Source organism: Lissotriton vulgaris, chromosome 6, assembly GCF_964263255.1.
Source record: "Lissotriton vulgaris chromosome 6, aLisVul1.2, whole genome shotgun sequence".
NCBI lineage: Eukaryota > Metazoa > Chordata > Amphibia > Caudata > Salamandridae > Lissotriton > Lissotriton vulgaris.
Window position 1 is genome coordinate 128,026,934 of NC_141694.1, and position 21,198 is coordinate 128,048,131.

Below are 21,198 nucleotides of genomic sequence, written 5' to 3' on the forward strand. Positions count from 1 at the left end.
AGTAGACTATTCTCCGGTCTGGTCCCATTTTAGTGACCATAATCCCGTTTTTTTACGTGTTAGAGGTGTCCTTCGCAGATCCGAGAAGCAACTGAATACGGTTGATAAACAAGATATTCGGGCTACAGACCAGGCTCGGCGAATTAAATGGTGCAAAATCGTCCCTGAGGATTTCCTAGGCAACCTCTCCCACAGTAGAGGGGAGGAGTTGTATGGACAAGGAAGCAGGGGACAGTGAGGTAGTGGAGGCATACCAAAGGGTTTGTCACCAGATTATGTCTGACTTAACACATCATGGTAAAGTTAAAGAATCAGGGTCAGTTGGCTGGTTCAACCATAACTGCTCAGTAGCTAACCGCAAACTGAAGGAGGTCTTGAAATGTAAGCCTTTGCATAGGAAATGTGTGGCACTCCTAAGGAAAGCATATAAAGCTGCAGTAGAACAGAGGAGGCGGGAGATTAGGGAAGACGCCTGGGCAGAACTGACCTCTATTGATATAAAAAACAGCGCCAAATTCTGGGCAGTGATTAATCAACCCTATTTTGTTGATTTGAGTAACAATGTTTTAGACTGTGGTATTCAGGAGGACAAGTGGTTCTCCCATTTTAAGTCAGTTTATGAACATGCGCCCACAGGGGTCGACGATTCAACCATGGGGGCTACTCACCCATACACCTTAGTGGTGAATGAGGATGAGGTGGCTGCCATCTGTAAAATGACAAGTAATAAGGCCCCCGGCCCTGATGGCGTACCAGCCGACCTCTTCAAGTCTTAACACAGCAATATGGTCTAAGGTTTTATCTAATGTATTTAATAGAATTTCCACAATTGGTATCCCAACGACCTGGTCGCAGTCGGTAATTGTACCTATTTTTAAAAAAGGTAATAGAGGTGAGCCAAGTAATTACCGCCCAATTTCCCTTATAGATTCTGCAGTGAAGGTCCTTGGCAGAGTGGTTCTGTGTAAACTATTTGATTGGCTCGAGGACACAAACTCTCTGTCAGCTGTACAGTATGGGTTTAGAAAGGGGCGTAGTACTATAGATCAGAGCCTCAACCTCCAATTACTGATTGGAAAGTACACCCTAGCGAAGCAAGGTTGTTTGTACATAGCATTTATGGATCTTTCCTTGGCCTTTGACCGAGTAAACGGGTCCAAGCTATGGGACTTGCTTTTAAAGATGGGCATTGACGAAAATATAGTATACTTTCTAGCTGATCTTCATCGGGACCTCACAGCCACAGTGAGATATGATCGTAAGGGGAATTGTTCGGGCAAGATAGGTATAACTAACGGGGTCAGGCAAGGCTGTATTTTAGCACCTTTATTATTTACATTATGTATTAACGAGTTAACAGGTGTCCTGGGAGCAGCTTGTAAGGATATTCCAAAGGCGGGCAAGTTCACCCTTCCCGCATTATTATGTGCGGATGATGCCGCATTTATAGCGCGCACATCAGTAGGCTTACGAAGTCTTTAAATTCTTTTTGAGTTTATGTCCTCTCTGGATCTTAGCGTTAATTACACTAAATCTCATGTCATGGCTGTGGGCACAAAAGGCAGGCATAGGAAGCTGATGACACTCCACTGTAATGGTAACAGGTTATCTAGGGTAACCAGATTTCCATACCTTGGGGTGGTTTTTGACAAAAGCTCCAGCTGGCTTCCCCGACTGTCCGAGAAAAGAAATGCGTTTGTACGGTCCATCTCTGCCGTTCTGGGTTTTTCCCGCAAATTGGGGCTAAAACCGTTTCAAGCAGTGTTAAAAGTTTACGACGCAAAATGTGTTTCAATAGCAATGTATGGTGCAGACTTATGGGGTTTTAAGAATGTTAAGTTGCTACAGGTGGTAGAGGACAAATTCTTAAAATCCATTCTATCCGTTCCACAATCGACCCCAGGTTTTATAGTTCACCAAGAATGTGGGGTGGAGTATTTAGAAGACCACATTGCCATCGCGCCCCTTTTAAAGTGGATTACGGTCTGGCTGAACCCAGAAGTAGATGTGAACCACGAGATTCTGACGGATTGTCTTAGTCTAGAACATTGGGATTCTATCCCGTGGCTAAGCTATGTCAGAAAGGTTGCAGTCTTGCTGGGGCGACAAGAAATATTTGAGGAGCCATCTAAACTGGTTAAAGGAGATATAAAATGGGTCAAGACTGCTTTTAAACTCCATAGAGAGATGGATAGAGAGGGCTTTGAATTGACTAAGCCAACTGTGAGAGTCGTAACATCGGATAATGACCTAGAACTATATCTGAAGGTTAATAATGCCAACCACAGATATCTATTAACCAAGTTCAGATTAAATCAAATTAATCTACTCATTTCTGGGCGCCCATGTCGGACTAAGGCTACAGACTTGAAATTATGCACTTGTGATGGTTTTTCTATAATGGATACTGCCCACTTCATGTTCTTTTGTGGTTATTTTAAGGCGATACGGAAAAAATGTATTGTACCCCTACTAAAGGACAAAGGGTTTAAACAAATGAAACCTGCCTATTATACCTCCAACTGCTGTCCAATACGTGGAAAATTTTTAATGTCGCCACTTTTTAAAATATTGCTATGAGACTGAGGAAAAAATAGTTAGTCTGAGATAATATTCTTACTTTTTTGTGATTTATTTTTAGAGCTTGTTAATTGATGAATTTCTACTTTTAACTTAGATGAACTGTGCATGTTTTTAAATTTATATATGAATCTGATACTTAATTCTCAGTATTTTAAATTGTTGCCATATATTCTTTCCTTGGTTGTGACGGTGATGTTAGTTAACCATATTGCAATTTGAATGTCTTTTCCCTTTTGTTGGACCTATGTATACTTTTGTGGTTTTTGTTATGAACCGAATAAAGTATTTTGACTGACGGACTGACAGTAGGCATAGTTTAATAGGTTCGTCTGAGCACTTTTTCATTTTTTTCCCCATGTTACTTACAATATTCCTAGGGCGAAATCATTATCCTGGTGCTAACGTTTAGTCGTATAGCAGAGAAATGATATTGGTTATCGAACCTTAAGTAATTTAATCATATTGACACCTAATCTAAGCTCTGAGAGGGAAGACAAAGTAACATGCCAAAAATACAGAGCAAAATTAGATGATGAACAATAATCTTTCCCGAACACCAAGTTTGATAGTACAAGTGTAAATCTTCATAAATAGACACTAAGAATCTTTAAAATCTTTAATCCTGCCTGAGGATCAAGAATACAGCCAGGCAGTATTCAAAGACGTATTGAGAAGTGCTCTAATAATCCCCCAAAAAGTTGTCAGCTGAGATGCACCTACTCCAAAGTATGATAGGTACAGCAGGTGTTTACAGGCACAGTGTCGAAGAGTATAAAAGAAACTCTCTCAATGGGTTCAGCAATCTGACCAAGTTGTATCTGTATCAGCTCAGTCGGTGACCACAGTGATATTTTAGGACGAAAGGACCACCAAGTAATACTCTGTTTCAGGTTATCAGAAGGGTTAAATGCACAAACAAGCGCCCGATAAGGGCCAGTACACATTTCATGTTTTACCCTTTTGCCTTAGATCTTGGCTTTTGGAAGTCAATGAGGAATAAAAACCACAGTAGTTAGAGGGAAAAAAAGACTTGATTATAGCAGTCAACACTCATTGAGTGGTCCAAGTTCAAGCTTACCTTCCAGGACAAAAATAATAGCAATTGAAACATAATAAATGCCCTGCCTCTTTCTGGTGCTGACAGACATTGGCTGAGCTCAACCTTGCACCTGGTGAAGTCGGGCACAAGTGTGTTGTCTGAGGGAGATCTGTGACCTACAGTCCCCAGCGGGAGCGTCTGCTGCAGCTTTCCCCAACCTTTGCTGGTGTAATTTATAGAGCTGGGCAACAATGGTCTCCCTGGAGTAGCTGCAATATTCACACAAATGCTGGCTTGCCCCAAAGAAAGTGTTAAACTCAAGAAGCACATCCCTTTTTGGGTTCTACATTTTTTCAGGTAGCACCATTTATTCTCACCATAGATTATATTTTTAAGTGACATCTTTTGTTTTACCTTGCGCTCTACTCCCTGCAGTACAGTGATGCTTAAAGATCAGTCTTTGGTCCACATTGAGCACCTGAAGGCTTTACCTGCTTTTTAAATAATTTAACAGATGTTGGCATTTGCTCAGAACTAGCTACTAAACACTTCTGAAGATCTCCAAGTTTACTCTAGCCATTTCCCATAGGATTAAGAACATTGTAACATTGAGGAGCTATAACTATTGAGGTAATTTGCCCCCAGAATGTGCCAGTTAAGTATTCTTTTTGTATATCTTTGTTTTAGTTAAGGTGTAACTCCTTGATATTGTTATTGAGCATTCTTTGTCATACTTTATCTGAATGTGTAACCCCCTCCATCTCCTGGAGTGAGCCCTGCCTACTCTCTCTCAATATCCCAATCGGTAAGTTCCTAAATGAAGTATGTGGTTATCCAGTTGGAGTGTATTATTATTCTGGCAATGGGACAATCCCCAGTGAAAGTGTTCCTATACAGGATACTGTGAGGTAACCTTTTACTATCATGAAGGCCTAAAAAAAAAATTGCTTCACATGCCTAAGAAATAGGTTCACATTGCACAAATGTTACTGGATTGGCGTAAGCAATTAACACTCTAGTCATTGTTTCATCCTACTGAGATCCCTCACAAGTAAGGATTAAGCAGGGGTCTTTGCATGGGTGGGTGATATGGATAAAAATGAGCTCAACTGACCGTTAACAAAGCATTTTGTAGGGCGTATGCCTAATTACATTACATATTTCATGTTATTTTACTAGAAAATGACTAGCTTGATATGGGACAATATTCAGTATCTGAATCTGAAAGAAACCGGTTCGTGTTAGATTCCTTACCTTAGAATATCCCCAGGCGTCAGGCTGGATCCAGAAAGTTTTCGTCAGCAGTACCCCTGCGCGACGGTAGGCGTCTGCGGCTCTGCGTCAGTTGGCGTAGTTATCACCGGAATGACGTCGTTGGAGTACTTGGACATCGCTCTCGCGCGCTGACGTCAGTTCTTTTTTTTTCTTTTTCGCTCCAGCAAGCGCAGATCCGGGAAGAGCAGTACTCTAGTCATTTTTTGACTAACTTTTTTGATCACTTTGCGAGTAGAGTTCGACTCGCGGTGCCGTTGGGGATGCCTGGTTTTAAACTTTGCGACGCCTGTCACCCCCTGATGTCGGTGACCGACACCCACCGTCGGTGCCTTTACTGCCTCGGGCCGACCACGATGACAAGTCGTGCCCTGACTGCCGGGCCTTGATTTCGAAGGCTAGTTGGGAGCAGTCCCGTAAGCTGCTTGAGCTCCGGCAGTCTGCTCCGCTCGAGGTACCGGTCGAGGAGGAAGTCAAGGGACTGGTCGCGGAGCTGCAGTCATATGCCGCTCGTCGGGCTCCCAAGTCCTCCTGTAAGTCGAGGCATTCGAAAAAGAAGCCGAAGAGGCGTCATCGCTCTTCTGGCGCCTCCCACTCCTCTCCCCCAACCCCCCTCCCCCGACGCTTGCATTTACGAGGCCGTGGCTTCGGAGGAGGTGGCTTCTTATAGCTTGGTGTTGAACAGGGCAGCCAAGGCCTTGGCTCTTGAGCTCCCTATCACGGCGGTGAGGACTAACTTCCTCACTGAGGTGCTCAAACCGCAGGCAAACTCCTCTGAGCCTCTACTGCCGTTTAACGAAGCCCTCACCGACGTTCTGATGGGCACCTGGTCCAAGCCCTCTACAGGCTTCCCTGTGGATCAGAACGTGGCCCGACGCCATCGCCCGGCTCCGGGCGCTTTCTGTCCGTTCACCCCACCCCTGAGAGCCTGGTAATTCAGGCCTCTAGGTCCCAGATCGCATTCCCGATCGCTCCATCGGATCGGGAATCCAAAAGGTATGATCAGTTTGAGAAGAAACTGTTCTCTTAGTTTGGGGCTGCGGTCTGTCAACACTGCTTGCCTTTTGGGCCGTTACAGCCACTCTCTGTGGGATACGGTTGCGGACGTGCTGCCACAGTGTCAGGAGGAGGCCCGGGCACGGCTCGCCCAAACCCTGGCGGAGGGGCGGGATGCAGCACGGTACTCAATTAGATGTGGACTCGCCACCACGGACTCAATGGGCAGGGCGATTTCCACGACTGTGGAGACTTCTCGGGTGATGTCCAGGCCACGCTTATGCCCTTAGATGGCCGTCGCCTCTTTGGTGACAAAGCGGATAGTGTGCTAGAGCATTTTAAGGACTCCACGGCTACGGCCAAGTCCTTGGGCCTAGGCCAGCACCAGCAAACTTCCGCTTTCGCCCCTTTCGTGGCCAATTAAGGGGCGCTCCCACACGCCCAGCCAGCCACAGGCCGCAGAAACAACCTCAACGCGGTCGCGGACGTGGTAACCTCTGTGGCGGTGCCGGGAGACAACAGCAAGGTCAGTCCACTTCCGCCCCGCAGCATCTGCCTCAAAGCCTTCCTAGTCTGGAGTTTTAGGCTCATTCGACGCCAGTGGGGGGCAGGGTTCGCCATCACTTCCACTGGCATACCATCACGTCGGACAGGTGGGTCTTGCAAATCGTCCGAAGGGGCTACTCCCTCCCCTTCGAGGCGACCCCTCCAGCCATGCCACCGCATGTCGGGGGATCACTTCCGACTTCTGCAAGAGGAAGATACGGCACTCTTGTCCAAGGGGGCCATTGAGCGCGTTCCTGGGCCAGAAGTAGGGTGTGGTTATTTCCACTACTTTCAGGTCCCCAAGCAGGGCAAAGGATGCCTACGCCCTATCTTGGACCTTCGGAAAGTCAGCGGCTTCCTCTGGAAGGAGAAGTTCAAAATGCTGACATTGGCTCAGATCTTAGCTGCCCTAGACCCTGGAGACGGGATGGTGGCTTTGGACGTGCAGGACGCTTATTTCCACATCCCCGTCCTGCCGGCCCACCGGCGCTACCTGCGATTCACGGTAGGCCACGAGCACTTTCAGTTTACTGTGCTCCCCTATGGCCTTACCAGCGCCTCTCGGGTGTTCACGAAAGGGATGGCGGTGGTCGCAGCTCATCTGCGCAGATCAGGGGTTCCAGTCTTCCCCTACCACTGGTTGTTGAAGGCGGGCTCGCCCCAGACGGTAGGCAACCACCTCCTGACTATGGCCGACCTGCACCTGCTGGGGTTCTCTATCAATTTGCCGAAGTCACACCTGTGCCCCTCTCGGAAGCTCCTCTTCATCGGAGCGGTTCTGGACTCTGCGCAGTTTCGGGTTTTTCCCCCTGAGCAGCGGTTACGGGATATTCAGGCTCTGATTCCGATCTTTCAACCTTTATCCCGGGTCTCTGTCAGGTTGACGCTGCGCTCCTGGGGCTGATGGCCTCCTGCATCCTACTGGTGCATCATGCCAGGAGGCGGATGCAGGCTCTGCAGTGGAACCTGAAATTTCAGTGGGCACAGCATTAGGGCAACCTGTCCGACCACATCCTGAACTCGGAGGGCACTGCGAGACAGTTGCAGTGGTGGCTCACAGACCGCGATTGGGTCAATGGCAGATCCCTCTCCCTACCCCAACCGGAGCGTGTAGTAGTGACGGTTGCGTCCCTCCTGGGATGGGGGGGCCATATGGGAGAGGCAGAGATCAGAGGCCTCTGGTCTCCGGCGGAGTCCCGGCTCCATATCAACCTTCTGGAGCTGCAGGCGATCCGGCTTGCACTGAAGGCATTCCTTCCCTCTGTCCGGGGTTGTGTAGTGCAGGTGTTTACGGACAACATCACCGCCATGTGGTACTGCAACAAACAGGGCGGGGTGGGGTAGTGGACCCTTTGTCAGGAGGTTCTGTGCCTCTGGACGTGGCTGGAACACCAGGGCGTCACCCTGGTGGTTCAACACCTGGCAGGTTCCCTGAACGCCAGGGCGGACGAACTCAACAGTTGGTGCATGATGGATCACGAATTGCGTCTGAACTCGGACGTGGCGCAAGGTCTCTTTCAGCAGTGGGGAGAACCTTGGTTAGATCTATTCGCCACCGAAGAGAGCGCGCAATGTCATCAGTTCTGCGCATTGGATTTCTATGGCGGCACTCACTCAGGCGCTTTTCATCGCGAGTGGTGCTGCGGTTTGTTGTACCCCTTTCCGCCTATACCACTTATGCCCAGAGTGCTGAAGATCAGGCGTGACCGGGCCCAAGTTATCCTTGTGGCGTTGGACTGGGCACGAAGGTACTAGTATCCCGAGCTACTCAGCATGTCAGTCGATACCCGGTTCGTCTGCCTCTTCAGGAGGACCTTCTGTCGCTGCAGCAGGGGATGGTCCTCCACCCAAACCTGTCCAGTCTCCACCTACATGCGTGGAGATTGAGCGGAGACAGTTGAGGCCATTTGACTTGCCTCCTGAAGTCTGTGATGTGATTCTGGCAGCTAGGCGTCCCTCCACAAAATCTGTATACGTCTGCAGGTGGAACAAATCTGTGGCATGGTGCACAGCAAAGGCTGTGGATCCACTCTCTGCCCCCCTTTCAGAGGTTCTCCTCTTCATTCTTTCTCTTGCCCAGCAGGGCTCTGCTCTGGGCACTATCAAAGGCTATCTCTGTCATTTCAGAAATCTTAAGGTTTCCTGATCAGCCTTCTCTTTTCAAGTCCCCTGTTGTAAATAGATTATTGAAAGGCATCACACACTTTTCCTCCTGTTCCCTTTGTGATGCCTCAGTGGGACTTGAACCTTGTTCTGACTTTTCTGATGTGCGCTCCCTTCGAGCCACTTCATAACTGTCCTCTTAGTCTCTTGACTCTTAAAACTGCATTCCTGGTTGCCATCACTTCTGCCAGGAGAGTGAGTGAGCTCCAGGCTCTCTCTTCTAAGCCTCCTTTCCTCTCTGTCCATCCGGACAAGGTTGTTCTGAGGTTTCGTCCTTCTTTCCTGCCCAAGGTGGTTACAGCCTTTAATATCGGGCAGTCCATCACCTTGCCAACCTTCTTTCCGCCTCCCTCAAAAGAGGGAGAGGCTCCACCATCTGGACCCAAAACGTGCGCTCCCCTATCTAGATCGCACACTCCAGTTCCGGGTGGACGACCAGCTCTTTGTTGGTTACGTGGGTGCTAAGAAGGGACGGGCTGTGCACAAGTGAACCATCTCTCGGTGGGTCGTTTTGTGCATCAAGGTTTGCTACTCCTTGGCGAAAAAGGAGCCTCCAGTTGGGCTGAGGGTCCATTACACTCTGGCCACGGCGGCTACTACTGCCCTGGGTCGGGGAGTCCCCTTACAGGACATCTGTCGGGCAGCTGCATGGGCCTCGCTGCACACGTTTGCTAGGTACTACTGCCTGTTTGACTCACGGCTTGGCAGCGCTGTTGAAAGTACTCGCTCTGATGAAGTCCTGACGAAATAAAAGCATCTCGACGAGCGAAGAAATGGAAATGATCCAATGATTAGGATGATTGGAAAGCCGCTGATGTCCCAGTCACCACTTACTACTATGGAACCGATGATGGTCCAACTTCAATAGGCCACTGGACGGCCCCACAATAAGCGCTCCTGTACCCCTAAGTCCTAAAGAAGACCCCACCATGAGGCTTCAATCAACCCTTATTCCGGGGGTCGAAACGTAGACCGGATTGTATTTCACCCTCCTAATATAGGAAGCAACCAATTGATTAATACTGATCCTATGTTAAAGAAGGAAATGGAACTAATGAACGAAATTAGTCTGTAAAGGTTGCATCATAAACCACTGTGATTGTAATAAGGTCACAACACCCTTTACCTAGTCCCCACCTGTATCCAAACACACCCATCCCCTCTGTCTCTTTTCCTTGTCACTTTTTGAGCGCATTTGAAGTGTATACTATGTAGCGAACACTTGAGAATCGTATCCACAAGAGCGTTGTTTCACATGAACTTAATTGAGACTTATGTCCTGTTTTTTACTCGATCCAATGAAGTAATTGGTTTCTTGCCTGTCATTTTGCTTGTGGTACTTATTTTGAACAATACAAATTACACTTTTCTCAAAATGTTGAAATAAATGTTTTTTTGTACTGCACAGAAGTAATCTCTGAATAATTTATGAATGCAAAAGGTTCTATGATAAATTCTTGGTTTTGATCAATAGACCCTGACCATTGTACACGTACCTAGGTACTACTGCCTGGGCAGCCAAGTCCGTAGAGATGGCTTTTTCGGCCGTTCCGTTCTCCAGGACTTTCTACTTTTATCTTGGTTCGCAGACCCACCACCGGGGTTGGTATTGCTGGGGTATCTATTCTAAGGTAAGGAATCGAACACTAACCTGTTTCTTTGATGCACAAGTTACTTACCTTCGATAACGATAGATCTGTAAGAAACGGTAGTTTGTGTTAGATTCCTTACGGCCCCACCCATCCTTCCCGTTCTACGAACCGATATCTAGGGTTAAGGTCATCCCTTTCAGGGCCCTAGTTTTATGGTCCCAGTGTCGGTTTATTTATTTTGAAAGTTTTATATAGCGTGAACAAGATCTTTGCAGATATCAGAGCGCTTTACAAAGCAGGGAATACAAACAAGAGTGAATAACAGGCCATTAGGTATAGCGTAGTTGTAGGTAATAAGTGAGGTTGGGTAGGTACATGAGGGGGCATAGTAAAACAGGTACATCAATAATGCAAATAATACAAATAAGTGTGAGATCTGAGCTGGTGGTAGATCTTTACAATAGGTCTAGTATGGATGTTAAATTATTTCTCTGCAATGGAGAGCTTATAAATATTGTTCATAGCACAGAGGAAGATTACAGTAACTTAAGCTTCGGCGTTCCTGATAGATCAGAAATTAGAGTTGTTTTCACACTCTGTGTACTGCTAAACAAATTCATAGATCTTTTTTGAAATGTCATAGAAGCACATGCTGGTATACAACACACTTAGGATTTGGCTTTATACCTTTCGGGCTAGTGACAAAATCAATATAGAAATCTGAAAGAGTGAAGTCTGTAGGGGGCTGTTAGACCTACACTGCGGGAAGGTGGACATTACCAACATTCTTAGAATGTCCGATCAGGACTAAAATTGTACGATGCTTCATGTTACACTGGGCGAGTGGTGCTGCGAGTGGTGCTGTCTCATGGCTCTACGTTCCTGGCGCGGAAAGCTATGTACAGAACTGATGTCAGCGTGCGAGGGCGGCATCTAAGTACTCCGACGTCATTCTGGCGATCACGACAGACGACGGACGCGGAGCCGCACACTATGCCTACCGATGTGCAGGGGTACTGCTGACGAAAACTTTCCGGATCCAGCCTGATGCCTGGGGATATTCTAAGGTAAGGAATCTGACACTAACTACCGTTTCTTACAGATATATCGTTACCGAAGGTAAGTAACTTGTGCTTTGAATCTATAAATTATACCTGTGCTGGAAGCTCGCCCTTACAAAGTCACTTTTTAGGTTGAGCCTAGAGGCGCATGCATGCGTTGCTCTGAGAGGCATGCTGTAATCATTCTGGGAAGTTGGAAGACACCTACTACGCACCCATCGCTTTTGATTGGCTGCTTGGTCCACCTTTATAAAGTCCATACTTTTGTTAGGGGATGGAGTACTGTTGCCCTGCCTTGTGGCGGTTTTGTTCCCGCCCTGGCGACCGCCCCTACTACAAGGATCCTTTCGATATGGGCCATATGTTTTGGTACGGTCACAACTTTTTCTTTTGCGTCAGCTTGTTTTTTAATTTGTTTTACTTCGCTCCCCTCCTGTTGTCTGTGTTCACCATGCTCCTGCCGCATCCCTTTGTCCATGTTGTCTTTATTCCCACCGCCCTCCTACCATACTTTCGGTTGTACTTTTTCTGCAGGTCTTCTGGCTGCGTTGTTGTTTATAGCCCACAGAGGGCCGGTCGCAATCGGTGGGCCACAGTTGCCACGTCCTGCTCGGAGGAGGCGCAGAGTCTGCTGCTCTCATCCTCTCCCCTTCAATTGCTGCGGCCTGTGAGGTTGGCGCCCCAAACCCCACGTGGCCCTCAACTGTTTATCTATGGCGGACTGTGCGCTGTCCTCCTCCTGCCATCACCTCCCTCGGAATGCCTCTGTTTATCTATGGTGGCCAGTAGTACATTTAATGGGATAGTACCAGCACTTTTCATCAGTAGCGTTATGTTTTGTATTTAAGCCACACTGGCACTTCTCAGAACTGCTATCGCAAGAGGGCAGTAAATGTCGGAGCGAAGCTGGAATCCTGTAGAGCTGTGCTTTTTCTGCAGCCTATATAAATGTATAAAGTGACTGGACAAGTTCCGTGTTCCACTGTCAAAGACAGTTTAACAAACCGGAACAACCCAGTGTTGCAGGCACCAAGGTGACACAGTAACAGACACACCCGGGCCTGCCTTGGTTAAAGGAATGCTGCAGTTGCACCCTCAACGTCTGGGCCAAGTGTACCTTCACTACAGAGACCGGCCCATCCAGGTCCATACTGCCCCCACCTGTGATCTCACCCAGCTCTCTGGAGGTCAAAGGTGCTAATCATAAAAGCAGCGAGGCTCCAGGCACACACACCAGGGGCAAGAATGGTGAACCCAATCGATGGTGGCGAGAACTTCAGGGCTAAACAACTCACCCCGCCCCAAAACAACCCTTAGTCAAACTTTGATTGCATGGCTGATGCATAAAGGTGGGCAACATGGGTAATCCCTGGCTAGTGAACTCCTATGACAATGTCTGCTGAAAGCCTTCTTGTTTCAAGGCAAACCACTTTGTATTCTGGAACTTGTAGTTTAGGCATATAAAGCAAAGTACAGTTGACTTAACATGGCGAAGCTGTCACAATAGAACACAACGCCTCAATGATTTTACGCTCCTGACTGGGTCGTCAATTTACTACTGTTCCTAATGCAGTAGGACTGTTCAGTATGACAGGGAAGTTTATGCGTGAGATTGTGCACACCTCTGGGCTTAGCCTGATGGATGACGTGACTGCACGTTCTGTATCCACTGTAGCTGTACCAGGCACTCTGGCCCCTATCCGGTGCCCACCGGTGACTACATATTGTGTTTTCTCACCTAAATGCTTCCCTCTAAGTCATTCCTATTTAGAACCACTTAGGAGTACAATTGCAGCTGCCCTGAGCCCACATCTATTTCAGAGCAGATTTATGATTTCAACTTCTACTTATCCGCCTTTCATGGCTGCCTGCACCCCCTCAGGCCTTTTTAAAAAAACATAACTCCATGTTCTAATGTGTGCTACTTTACTACATTGATCAAAAGTATTTAGTATTTTATGCACTTTTGTATGCTTTCAAATGTTGTATGAGTTTAAGTTTTGCTTACCTATGATCTGCCAACACATGGCATTTAATGTACATAGACCTGCTTCGAAAGAATTTATGGGTAGATATTTTTTTCTTTTTTTAAGTTTCTCAATATTGGGCTTGTTTTGTTTTTTGCACTGTAAATTAAACAATTTTCTGTCTGACTGTACAATTGGCTACACTAGGTATAAAGAAAATCCCATATTCTTGCATCTTCAGACTGATATCTGAGATTGAAATTTGGAATTCCAGTTCAACATCTTGATCAATAGTCTTTAACGTACATGTGCCTACTTTTTCCCCTTTTAGCATTGCATTTACCTTTTAAGTGTAATTGATTTGTGTTTACCTTTTCTTTTTGTTCAGAAAGTGTTCCAGACTAAGAAAGACACACTTATAAAGAACACAGTTGCCCGGTTGCCTGTATATGCAGTTATTCCTCTGCTACATGAGGTAAGGGAGGCCACTTAACTGCTAATCATTCTCAACAAACACACATATGGCGGAATATTTTGAACAGTCTTGTAAAGATTTTGTAGCAAAAGTTGCTTTTTTCGTACCCATATCCTACAATTTACCTGACTTGTTATGAATGGCTATATCCAGAAATGTCCTTATAGGCCTCTGAAGTAGGAAGTGTCGCTATGCTACTTTGGTCACTTGATGCCACTCAGCACCTTCATGTGTGGTTCATGTGATTTGTTCATGTCGTAACTGGCAAAATCCGTAATGACCCATTATAAAGGTCCGCCTTGCCTTGAAGTAACTACTCGTCTGAAGGGCGGACATCCTTTTCCTAAATGCCACTTGTACTGAATTTCAGTTCTGAGCTGGAAAACAATTAGTTGTTACCTAATGAAGTAGTGTAGCAGAGCGTTCTATACTGTATCCTATGGTACTCGTGTTTGGAAGGAGCTGCTATCTTGTTGGTCTGTGGCACCGGCTGTTTGGCTAGAGAGGTATGATGTCACTCTGAAGGCAAGTTTGTTGGGCATTGTTGTGATTTCTTACCACAGGTTGCTGACCAATTCAGTAAATGAAGTCCACATAAAGCATGTTATCGTGGTTGGATGTGAAGCTGTTGAGGATGCGAGGGAGCAGCATTTGAGTACATAACCCACATGCCAGATTGTAGTCATTTTAAAGAAAAGTGGGTGAAGAGGGTATATGCCAGCTATTTACAATTATTTCCCATGAGGTAGAAAGTGGACGTGTTAGTTGAAGGGGTTGCCTCGGTCTGCTATGTGTCAAGTGTGGTTTTTTGGGTGTATTGTTCCAGTATCCTGTTAATAAATATCTCATGCAGTGCTGTATTTCTATATTCCAGCTCACAAAGAGGTTACAAGGACACCCATATAGGTAAGCAATGTTTTACAAGAAGCTTTACTTTTTGTAATGGTAGTCATCTAGTCTCTATTGCCATTATCTTTTTCATTCATGAGAAATAGTACTCACTCTTGAGGTCTATGGTGTGAGTGCTAATTACACAACGCATAATTGTAACATGGTCTTTGGAGACATGACACTAGCTACGGAGGTTCTTTGTGGCAGGTTTCCATATAGATTAATGCCTCCATTTACAAGATTCATTAAGTGAATCCCCTTTTTAGCAGTCCTCAGCCCTTTTCAGGTCTCTTTTTTTAAAACGTGACACTTAATGTTTCACTGCTGGTGATCCCTGGATACTGATAACATTTGTTATTTGGCTAACCTATTGAAAGTAGGTTTATGCTTTTCAGGTTTTGCAGAGTTCTTTGCAATCATTGATTGGATGTATCAGCATGTTGAAATGACTTGTTGAAATGACTTGTAATGCATAATGTACTGGTAGACCTTAAACAAGTTTTGAAATTGACCCCTGCTTTCCCACCACTCCTGTGTATCCACTAAATATCATTGGTGAGTAAATATGTAAAATGTTAGTCAGCTGACACAAGAATCATTTAGGGCGAACTGTTCTTGCAGAGCAGTGCTTGAGAGAGAGATGTAATCATATTAAAGATGGACCTTATCTAATGACCTGCACCTTCCCTTAGAAGTTTACTAGCGAGTTTGTGGTATCCCGCATGTGTAAGGAGGCGGCATAGGGAGAGGGGTTCAGACAGCAGAAATACATGTTAAGTAATTGATGTGTCATATTGTGGTGCGTATCCACTTCATTGTGGTGCACCAACATTACGCTGTTGCTGTAGTGCTCTAAAATAGTTGAGCTATTAAGAGCAATTGAGATAGGATATACATTTGTGTATTATCTTTTTGATTTTTTCTGACGTGAGAAAGTTTAAAATGTATGTTAATGAAATGAAAGAAGAATTTATAGACTGCTACTAATACCCTAAGGTGTTTAGGCGCTAACTTCAGCAAACCGTATGATACTGTCTAGAAAAAAATGGAAATGGGCTACTGATTAAATGGACAAGTTTTCGGCCTCTCCTGAATCGAAGCAAGTCTGATTCTTTCTTGAGTTAGGGGAAGGGAGTTCTACAGCCTAACTATAGCCTCCTCCTGCCCCATCTAACCTTTTTGAAATTGAGGACAGCAAGGTTTCCGCTGGCCATAGACAGAACCGCTCTTGAGTGGGGGTAGGGTTTAAAATAGTGAGTTTTATTTTATAACTTCATTTACCATTCTACAACATTGTACAACAAATGATACAGGAGTGCTCACTTTCAGATCCATGAAATTAAATCGATAAACATTTGTATATAGGTATAAGGCCAAGTCTCTACATCATATACAACAGTATTTCACAAGGCTTTGCTCCTCTTTGCGCAAAGGCTTTTACTTCAATCCTCTCTCCTCCTCCCCGCCTGCACGAAACGTTGTAATAATTAAAATCAAAACTGACTTGTCACATCACTTTTGGCAACGTTATCAACATGTCATCCTACTCCAGTTGGGACTCTACCCTAGAGTAAAACACCATTAAAAGAATGATGGCTAAGTTCAATTTTAAAAACGAATGCCTCACAGTCCAAACCATCGGGGATGGCCTCAAAATATTATTTAAATCCGCTCCTGAGAATGATCGCTAAGCCCCCATCTCTTTTCCCTGTTCAGTCTGTTCGAAGACATTTATAACCTAAACGCAAAGTCATGAGTAGATCTGGGTCTGAAGAGGAATCTATCCAAGTTTCTGTGATGAAAGATGTCAAGTTCATATGTTTCTAGAAACTCCAGGAATGCTAGTGCATTTTTTACCAAAGATCTTGCGTTAATGTACAGAGGCTCTAAAGCTTACTGTGCATTCCTCCTGGGAGGTCCCTGCGTGAGTCTGTAAGGCCTTGTTGGAATGTGGGTTATTGGTATGGGCAAATGTAGGTCTGCCACTGGCAATAAGGCCACTAACACATGATAGGACTCAGCATAGGTCTTAGAAAAGGATTCCCATGCTCAACCCTTGGTAACGTGGCTGCGAGCAGACAGGCTTAACTTCAAAGACAGGTATGTAAAGCATTTAAAAACACAATTTCAGTAAATAATCAAGACACAACACAAAATAAAAATCCAACACCAATTTATAAAAATAGGTAATATTTTTATCTTTTAAAAACACACCAAAACGAAAATAATCCACTGTAGGGAACCAGAGAGATGAATTTGTAAAGATTAGTCACTTTCTAGTGCTTAGAAACCAACAGTGCCCCTTTAAGTCATTTCGTTTTCTCTGTCAGGGACACACCTTTATCAATTGTTCTGAAGAATTCTCACCACTGTAGTGGGCCGCCTTCTTTAGCAAGCGGGGTCCAGTTAGAAGACCTTCCTGGCGTTCTGCTTGCGGGTACCAAAGTATCTAACTAAAACCCAGGTCTCCCCTCTTGCCTTTGAAGAGCGTAGTTTGCTACGCCACCTCCTGGCCTGGCATTCTTATAGAACAGATCACTGCCCTCCCAGCAGCTTGGCTAATCCACTTAACTCTTACCAATCAGGGCAGACCACTGAAAGGCTGATTTTGGACTTACAATAAGTTATTGTATGTACACTTTAGGAGGAATTCAACAATATAATATCGTTGGATTTAATCCGACCATTCTGGGAAGTCTTTGAATGGTCCGGCTAGTCCTTTCCTATCAATTTTTATTAATCACTTACTACCATGTTAACCTATGGGCCATGGGGTTTGCAATGGGGAAAATGACTTGCGCCACTTTTGTAGCACCAGGGCTTATAAAACCATATTTTATAAGTATTTCCCTAATTTCTACCGGACCCCCACCCCCTGTGCAACTAGGGGAGACTTCAGGAGTTCTGAATCTGCAGAAATATTGCAGATCACCCTTACCCAATTCTTCCAGCATCAAAGTCGAATTTGAGCACCTCTTTAAGACAATGTGGGGAGTGAAATGTAAAATTTCACTTTACCCAGGCTTCTAAAAACTCATTTTATACGGGCGCTCCTTATAGATAACTGACCCCCCACCCCTGGGATACCTAGGGGTGACCCTGGGGGTCCCTAATATGCATAAACATGGTAGGTTTTAAATTTTTAAGGGCCCCTACCCCCAAAGTCGAGTTTAAGCACAATTTAAGGTTTAAAAAACTGTCCTGGCCACCAGTGCAGCTTTTAAACTGACCTCAGGCTTCAGCACTGCACACGTGCTGGTGCAGAGAATCTGCTGGCCTCTAAACTGCCACTCCCCAGGATACTGGAGACTTCTAGGTAGTTTCAATCCCCTGCCCTATTACATACTAGGGGCTTAGGTGGTAGGTCATGCCAACTACAGGGGTACCCCACCATACTAAAGTGTACCTTAGTGTAGGTTGGGTATCTTAACTGTATTCTAATGTGTTCCTTTTGGCTTTGCACTGGCCCATGGCCTGGTTAAATAGAGCCCAGAGTCAGTCAGTTACCACCAGTTCCAGTCAGCAAAAAGTTGGGTGGTGCCCAGGGCACAGGATGACTTTGCAACAGGCCTTGACTGGAAGGTTTGTGAGGGTGAGTTTGCAAAGGGAGCACCCCGAAGGGGTGTCAACAAGCTGTGGGTCTATACATGTATAGACCCACAGCTTGCTGACCAACCCCTGGGGTGCTCCCTTTGCGAACACTACCTCCCAAACAATTTTAACTTGCGAGTTAAGCCCAAGAAGGAAGTCCCTTGTGTAGCAGCTAGCGACCGGTGAGTCAGAGTCCAAACTGGAAGGGGAGCTGGCACTGAGCGCCATCTAAGCGCGGACAAGCGCAGACTTGCTCGCCTTTGGTGAGTCAGCAGCGTGGATGCACTTGCAGGCCGGCTTTGTAGCCTAGCATCCGGGCTGAGTTAGGGGGGCGTTGTCACAAGCGCTACTAAGCGCGAGTGTTATAAACGGGAGGGCAAAGAAAAAAGCATAAGTGGCCTAGCTGCCCCGGCTATGCCACAAAAGCTCCCGGCCCACAAGCTCCCTTGTGGGCCGTAGCTACTGTGAAATTAAATCAGATTAAAATAGCATGTTGAAGCTAAACAAACAAAAAATAAACAATCCGCCCATCCAAGACGGCAGCTGTAGTCGGGAGCTAGCACCTCTCCAGCACTCTAGTGCTTACAAGGAAAAGATTTGAAAATATCAACGCTGCCTCGAGAGGCTATGCAGACTCGCTTGCAGACTGGCTTTGTAGCCTGCATCTGGGAGATTTAGGGGTTGTGAGGAGGCATGGTCACAGTCTATACTAAGCAGGAGTGCTATAAACCTGAGGGCAAAGAAAAAAAGCAAACGTGGGTCCAGCTACCCCAACTTAAGTTTAGGCTGATTATACCTAATCTCTGTCTAGACTTCAATGCCTATTGGTATAAATTATACTTATACAGAATTAACCTGATGAAAAACTAAATTTACTGAAATGATTTTACTACCGCCTTAAAAATCCTTTGTGTATCTAATAGATCACATTTCATCACTATCTGCACCTTTGTTCTAGTCCCTATTAAGAACTTCTGTCTCCATGTGGGATTAGTAAATGCTGGCTGTCTTCCTAAGCATGTAACAGTAGACCCGGACGTCCTATTTAACCATGAATTAGACTTTCTATGCTTAATTGAAACATGGTTGTAAGATTAGTTTCATCATTGTATTGTTGGAGAATATTCACTGGTCTACTTTGATTCGCGCTGGCCGAACCACTGATCGAGGCAGTGGGGAATGTCTGTATAAGTAAAAACAAAAACTCTTTAGTTTTTATACTGCAAGAAAGTGCCCTATTTCTTGCATGGTATCCCCCCACTTTTTGCTGATGTGCTTTCAGTGTGCCCTGGTCTCCTGCCAATCAGGTACCCATGGCCTGTGTTCCTTCCCTAAACCTGTATTTAAGCCTAAACCCAATTGGAATCTCTGGCCACATGTCAGCCCCTGCAGACTCAATGCAGAGGACCCCCCCTACGGCAAACAGAGTGGGTAAGAAAATCCGACGTCCAAAGGCACCTCTGCACCACACACCCCACGTGCCCAACCAAACGGTGCCCAACCATCCCTCTACATCCCAACTTACCCCTCAAAGAGGTGTTAACTCCTGGAAGATCCTCGTCCCCGAGCCTGCAGTGCTTCTTTGTCCTGGAGAATCCCCATTGAAATCAACAGGGCACCCGACCTCAAAACAGCACCCTACACCCAGCTGCCCTAGCTCTGCTGAGAGTGCCCTTTCGGTGCTAACTTGGTCTTCAACTTGCCCTGAGCTTAACCCTAGGAGCTTTGGCCCTATGGCCTGTTTGCCAGCCGCCACCAACCGGAGCCCTTCTATCCTCCATAAGATAACATTGGGTCTCAACACTCTGCACCCGGCTGCCCGAGTGCTGCTGAGGGTGCAACAGTGCATCACTGACCCTGGAAGACCCCGGAGTCTAACCCCAGAACCTTAACTCAAAAGACCGATTACTTACCTCGAAACCAATAACTCTTTTTTCCTCGTAGGATAACATTGACACTTTTTCTCCCAAAAAGTTTCCATGGGTCGACTTTTGAAAACTACAAATATTCCTTAATCAGCCGAATAACCAAAATGCATTTTCTCAACTGCTTTCAGGAAATGTCTCAGTGCTGAATCCGGTATCCAGCACTGAGTTATAAAAAGTATCGATAACCTAACTTAGCACCCTAGTGAATTTTCTCCCATATGATAACATTTGTGATTCTATGTGAAAAAGTTTCAAAGTGTCAACTTTTGAAATGCAATAATATTCTTTAAAAATCGTACCTTTAACCAAAACGCATTTACTCACCTGTTTTCAGGAAATGTCCCAGGGCTGAATCTAGTATCCTGTGTTAGAAAATTAATCTGTAAAGTAATTAACTGCATTCTACTTAAAAAGCCCATTCCATTGAATGTACTATACCTGCAATGTGTTGCGAACTGCTTGCTTAAAACTGTAACCAAAACCAGTATAAGTTACACTGCTATTTTGAACTGTGTTCATACAAGTAAGTTACTGCTGAAAAGTATTTCTATGCTTACCTGCATCAGGCTTGCTTCGTTCTAGAAATACAACAGCATATTTTTTATACAAAACAATAGGCCTAGAGTTCAGTTCTTGAGTGTGTGAGACCTTTTGCTGACTGAGTGTGTAAATCAAATGCTTTACACTGTCCTCTGATACTGCCTTACTGCTCGACCAAGCTACCACTTTAGAGAGTAAGGTTCTATCTACCTTTGGCCACCTGCCACACCAAGTTCAGGCTCTCGGGGGGCAGGCTTTCTTGTCCGGGCCTCCCTGCCGCTGGAGATTGACGTCACTACGATAGATGATAGAGGACGCTACGCAGCGGTGGCTGGGCGGTGGGAGGGGAGGACCCTCATCCTACTTTCAGTTTACATCCCGCCTGGTCTACAGACCAGCACGTTCCAGGACCTTGGTGGTGCCATTTTAGCTCTGCCTGACGGCTTACTTATTGTTGGGGGTGACTTCAATTCCGTCTGTTCTGGCACTCTGAACCGACAACCGTCTAGAGATCTTCGCCACTCACAATTGTGGCTGCCCTCATTTATAGATTC

At 45.7% G+C, this 21,198-nt stretch overlaps 1 protein-coding gene across 1 annotated transcript in view; it reads left to right on the forward strand.

Moving 5' to 3' along the window:
• The window catches only part of WDR43 (WD repeat domain 43), a 465,298-nt gene that overhangs the window by 348,875 nt on the left and 95,225 nt on the right, over nucleotides 1-21,198 (forward strand). The window contains exons 12-13 of the mRNA XM_086926143.1: nucleotides 13,608-13,694; nucleotides 14,569-14,600. Of these exons, the coding sequence (XP_086782269.1) occupies nucleotides 13,608-13,694; nucleotides 14,569-14,600 (119 nt within the window). The remainder of the gene's footprint in view (nucleotides 1-13,607; nucleotides 13,695-14,568; nucleotides 14,601-21,198) is intronic.